This window comes from Triturus cristatus, chromosome 4_2, assembly GCF_964204655.1.
Source record: "Triturus cristatus chromosome 4_2, aTriCri1.1, whole genome shotgun sequence".
NCBI classification, from domain to species: Eukaryota; Metazoa; Chordata; class Amphibia; order Caudata; family Salamandridae; genus Triturus; species Triturus cristatus.
In genome coordinates, this window is record NC_140586.1 from 370,610,286 (window position 1) to 370,616,285 (window position 6,000).

At 50.2% G+C, this 6,000-nt stretch overlaps 1 protein-coding gene across 3 annotated transcripts in view; it reads right to left on the reverse strand.

Moving 5' to 3' along the window:
* The window catches only part of LOC146833908 (coagulation factor XIII B chain-like), an 897,095-nt gene extending 892,602 nt beyond the window's left edge, over nt 1-4,493 (reverse strand). For 2 of the 3 annotated variants that reach the window (XM_085601816.1, XM_085601817.1), the window contains exon 1: nt 4,323-4,465. In XM_085601816.1, coding sequence (XP_085457942.1) covers nt 4,323-4,380 — 58 coding nt within the window. In that variant the 5' untranslated portion in view covers nt 4,381-4,465. Of the gene's footprint in view, nt 1-4,322 lie in introns of all 3 variants that reach the window. The other variant, XM_085601815.1, reaches the window with a different exon arrangement.
* Between the last annotated feature and the right edge of the window lie 1,507 nt (nt 4,494-6,000).

Consider the following 6,000-nt stretch of genomic DNA (forward strand, 5'->3'; position numbering starts at 1 on the left):
TACCGCGTCTTTCTTCCGTAGCCCTCCCTCACTGACCTGAACAATAGGAAGCACACCCAGGCTCCCGCTCAGTCAATAACAATGCTGCCTTAGCTTGTGTTTAAGGGCTCAGACACTGACTAGGAGCCTGCTCATGTTCTCCATGGAGGCTGTAATGCAGACTGCATAGAGAAAATGCAAAGTGCGCAAGACTGTTTTGGGAGGCCCAAAAGGGCCAGCCAAGCAGTCATTGCACAATTAGGAGGGTGCTCCACTACTCCCCTGCACACGCCCCCTCACGCAAAGCTGTAGAAGTAAGAGAAAATAAAATGGTAACAGCGCTAGCTATTATACTTTTCTTTTCTCTTTATTTCACTGCTAAAAAGCAGTAGGGCGACACTCCTCCACCTTACCGAGGAGCCGCCACTCATTCACTGGTTGCAATGTCAGGCCTGAGACATGTTTTACAGTGCTTCTTTAGTGGGTGGCACAATGAGTGTGGGAGCCTACTAGGAGTATTTAATTTGCAAGCTGTGGGTACAAGCAGTACTTTACACCAGGGACTTATACGTAAATTAAATGTACCAATCAGGTGTATAACAATTTTACCATGTTGGGAAGGTAGAGCACAAGCACTTCACCACTAGTTAGCCAGAGTAATGTGGGAAGAGCCCTAAAGCCAAAGAAAATGGGTTTCAGCAAAAACTTGGGTAGTAAAGGCAAACATCTTGCTTAAGCAGGCAAACAGACTGAATGGAGGGGTTTTGCATTTTTTAAAGTCCAGGACACAGGGCTAAAATAAGCTAACAACGTAGGATCAAGTTGTGAAAACATGGACAAACGGTGGCTAGGATGGGGTGGCCAGCCTCAAAACGCGTGTAGTGTTGAGGAGATAATTTAATTTCAAATGCATTGCCTTCAAAATAGCCTGAATGCTGATAGATTTATTTTGAAAGCATCACAGCAGTTATTTACAAATGTCTCTGTCAACTGCTTTTCCAATACGTTTACTATGTTATTTGCTGTGATGCCATTACCACCTTCTCCATTGCTAGTGTTCACGATCCGGTAAAAAATATCCCCGTGCAACTTGTATCCGGTCTTTTTACCGTACGAATCGTACAAGTGCCGTACGAACTGGCAATCACGATTCGCATGGTAAAAAGTCCATACGAACCGCATTGGGAATCATTCCCCACACGTCCTCGGGTCGGAAAATGTGTCCGACACGTCCACGGCCGATTTACCGTACAAACGTGAAAGGTGAAGTCCGACCGAGGAATCACGATCCATCCCGTGCGTCCGAGGTTACAACCGGATGGAAAAATCACCGTCCGCACTGAACTCCCATAGCAACCATGGAGACGTGCCCGCATACGCGCCCCCAGCCCCCGTAGGTACGCGCCGACCCCCCCCAGCCCCCGTAGGTACACGCCGACCCCCCCCCAGCCCCCGTAGGTACGCGCCGACCCCCCCCCAGACCCCGTAGGTACGCGCTGACCCCCCCCCCAGCCCCCGTAGGTACGCGCCGAACCCCCCTGTATGTACACCCGTGTACGTGTCGAACCCCCCGTGTACGTTCGAGTCGAACCCCACCGTGTACGTTCGAGACGAACCCCCCCGTGTACGTTCGAGTCGAACCCCCCCGTGTACGTTCGAGTCGTACCCCCACCCGTGGGGGTACGCACCGTACATACACGGGTGGGGGTACGCCTCGAACGTACACGGGGGGTTCGACTCGAACGTACACGGGGGGGTTCGACTCGAACGTACACGGGGGGGTTCGACTCGAACGTACACGGGGGGGTTCGACACGTACACGGGTGTACATACAGGGGGGTTCGGCGCGTACCTACGGGGGCGGGGGGGGGGCGGCGCGTACCTACGGGGGCTGGGGGGGTCGGCGCGTACCTACGGAGGCTGGGGGGGGTCGGCGCGTACCTACGGGTGCTGGGGGGGGTCAGCGCGTACCTACGGGGGCTGGGGGGGGTCGGCGCGTACCTACGGGTACTGGGGGGGGGGGTCGGCGCGTACCTACGGGGGGGGGGTACGGTGCGTACCGGGCCACCTACTCTGGTCGATTCGCGCCGTACTTCGCTTTTGCGGCACTTTTTGGGTGCCGTGAAAATATTGCCGTCCGGACTGCTGTCGGTTCGAATCGTAATTCCTGGGTCGTGAAACGCTGCCTGAAAGCGTCCCGACGTCACGTCGCAGCATTCCCGGATCACATTCGTATGTATATTTTCGTCGGTCTGTGTTTTTTACGATTCGTACGGAAATGGTGTTTCTGTGCGAATCGTAATTCCATGTTTGTAAAGTTTTACGACCGGGTACGAGTCGGACGGGGAAAACGCTCCGACCGACGGTTCGTACCCGGTTTTTACCGGATCGTAATCGGCACCTTAATGTAAAACCAGAGAGAGAAGGATAAACATCTAGTGACTGCATTGCACAACCAGAAAACCTGGGATCGCTTCTGGCTTCCTTCCGAGGCCAAATGGTGTGATCGCAGGGAATTACTTTAGTTTTCCTCCACCTGCCCAGACCCAAGAAAGGCAAGCAGCTACAATAGGCCAGGGATCGAGTAGAGGGTAGAAGCGGGTAGACGCCATCTACACACTGTTTTCAGAAGGTAGAGGCTGTCTACCTCCTGCTGCAAAGCTTGCCCCTGTCAACTGAGTGCCACGTTCCTTTCCTATTTCACAGAAATATGCCTAACAGGACCGGGTGTAATTTTCTGACACCGGGACACTTTCAGCAGTGCCTGCACGTTGTCTGCTTTTGTTCTGAGCAGCAATACCAGGGGTGGAAGGGGCTTTATAGATTTCAGTTGCCCCCATAACAAAAGTCACAGTTAACCCCTTCCATGCTCATGACGGAACGATTCCGTCATGAGCATCGGTTGAGCTGTGCTCATGACGGAACCGTTCCGTCATGGCCCCGCCCGCGCTCGAACCCTTCAGCACCGCGGGGGAATCCGCACAGCGCTGAAGGGGTTAAGGGGCCATTAGACCTCTTTTTGTTGGAGTATCCTGGATGGGAGTTATCGGGAGCCTCACACCTAGATGCAATGGAGGGGAAAACAAAGGCTCACTTTTTATCCCTTCACAGGTACTGAAGAAAGACATACTTTTGACTTTGTTAAGTCTCTTATAAAAGAGATGTGCAAACACTGTAAGAATTTCAGATGTGTAGGTCGACCCATTATTTACATAAATAACAATTGAAATACCACTATTTAGTTTTATTTGTTTTATAGCGCTTTAGCACCACAGCAGTGCTAAGGTGCTATAAAAGAAATAAAACAAAATAATGGCATTTACATTAATTGTAAAGCGCTCAGATACCCTGCATTGGGATGAGTAGTGCTGCTACTCATCCCAATGCTGGGTGTCAGACTTTGCAATACACGTACAGATTATACATTGACACTAAATCATATGTGTGTATACCAGCAGCGCTTGTGATGAGCTCCATAGAAATACTTTGTGCCCCAGCGCCTAATATTTATTTATCGCAAGCTAAATTGGTGAGACCAGGCACAGAATTCCCTCAGTTTACGACAGCCGGGGCATTTTTTTTTATTTCAAAGTATTTTATTGAGTTTTTCAGCCGGGGGCAATTTAAGCAAAATCGTCACCAGGCGATTCTGATCACTGACACTGTTACTTGCTGAAAACGGAAGGTGTTTTGGAATTCAGCACATTCAGGCCAACGCTACTTTCGCAAGTAACAAGCGTGACTTATTTGGCACCCATTGCAAAATCACTTTCTTTATTTGAAGCTAAAATATCTGCCAATGTTTCTTATAAATAATGATAACTATATGTCCATTTGTTGCATATTTTTATTAAGCGCGAACTCGACCCGAAGGTTTTGAAGCGCTTTACACGAGCACCGTATTTACATTACACATTGAGGCACGGGGATATTAAGTGATTTGCCCAGAATCAGAGGATGTAGATGCTACCTCGAGGTTCGAACTCTGTTTTCCAACACCAAGGTCGGCAGCGTAGCCGACGGACCACATCCTCTCCGCATTGATGAATGAAATCGACTTTATACTTAGACTGAATTCCGACAGGGCTGGCGGAGGATCATAAGGGCGCTCCCTGTTTGGATAGAGTAAAGTCAGCTTTTTTTGCAGCTAAAGAAGGAAGACCGCGAGAAAGAGAACCGACAGGTTCACCTTCTCCCATATCCCTGACTTCTACAGTAACGTAGACTCTGCCCAATCTCCAGCGCTGTTTTACAGATCTGCCTGGGCTTATGTTTGAAGATGCCAGGCAGGCCCTGTGTGCAGTACTCCCGCCCATACTCTGCCCAGTACGGCAGCATCTTACCTTGGGCACCGCAGCAGGCCCACAGTATCAGCAGGACGGAGCACCCCAACACCTTCATGCTGCAGCCGATCAGACTCGCCCTGTCCCTCTACCTTGCCCAAAGTGGTTTTAAATACAGTCTGGCCATGGGTTTTAATCCGCGGTGCAAGGTGCAGCAGTTCACCGGAATTCAGTTGCAACATCCGCTGGCAGAGGTTATGCAAACTTTACTTAGTAGGCGGTCCGAGCAGTTGGACCCGCAATCCTGATGTGGGCCTGACTGCCCTCCGTCTATTCAAGGCCAATTGATTAGTCAATCAATAAAGACCCCTCGTCCTCCAAATCTAGTCAGCAGTGTCTGTGCTTGAAGAAGTAAACAAACAATGTGAGCAGGATCACAAAACATTTCTGACTGGCGCCATTTCTTGTCCTTTGTGGTATTTGTAAAGCAGGACTTGCTCCAAACACCGTTTAGCACTGTAGTATGAAAACAGTATTCTGTAGATGCTAATGCATGACAAACAATTCTGCACATTTGCCAGTGTGGTATTTTGTTGTGGCAGTGACACATTCTTTTTATGTCTTGCTGTGTTCTTGTGCGGCAGTATTGCAATGTTGTTTTGTTGGGTACAGCTGCAGTTATAGTGCTCTATGTAGACTATTTGTTGCGATGCACCTGGTTATATTTTAATTGTGTTATTATGTTGCTTTGTGTATCTTTTTTGGGTCAATTGCGGGTGTGAGGGCTACCTTGCCTTCCAGGGATGGTCTGGAGCTCTCCGCCTGCAAGCAGCTCCTCCCCTCCTTGTCTATGGGCTTCCTCAGCCCGCCCTCCATGTAGCCAGCTACCTCAGATGCAGGATATCATTCCGCTGAGCGCGGATGTCAGAGGTCATTAGGATCGCGCAGGTCTGAGTCAGGGGGGCCTTTATTATCTGACAGAGTCATTGCCCAGGGCAGGGTTGGAGGACGGCCGCCAGGGTCTGCTAAGGTCCCCGTTTACATCAGAAGTATTGGGGAAATCGTCTAGGTCTCCCAAATCTGTGGGTGGAGATGGGAGAAGGTCACCCCCTGAGGGTCAGGTTGCAGTGGTTGGGAGTCTATGAACACCTTTTTAAGGCAGGCAAAGGCAACCAGATCTACCCCCTGATCGTCTGCGTGCTTGCGTTTATCTTCTGAGGGTGTAGCCAACTGGCCTGGTGGTAAGGGGGCTTGGGGCCCCAAACTTTTTTCCCTCTGTTGGAGGGGTCTTTGGCACTGCGCCTGCAGCTGCATAATCTTTTTCTCCAGGAGGTCTATCACCTGGGAGACCTCCTTGATTACGGACTCTTCCATTACCTGGCAAAATTGATCATCTATCAGGAAGTAAGTGAAACCCTCCTGTTCCCTATACTCTTCTGTGCTCTTACACTCTTCCATAAGGACAGTGTGGTATAGAAGGGACTCTCTGTGGAGTTAAATCTCTAAAGGGGCAACACTGGCTGGGAAAAACCCAATAAATGACTCACTTTCAGGCAAGTGTATTAATTAGGGGATGGTGGGACAGGCGCCCTGGTTTATTTGGGCCCAAAAAGCGGCCTGGGACTTGTCCCAATATATTATGCCTCGAGGAGGCCGGTCCGACCTGCTTCGCGGGTGTCATTCTCCAGGCGGTGGCTGTCTTAGTTGCAAAATACTAAAACTAAACTCTGCCATCGTG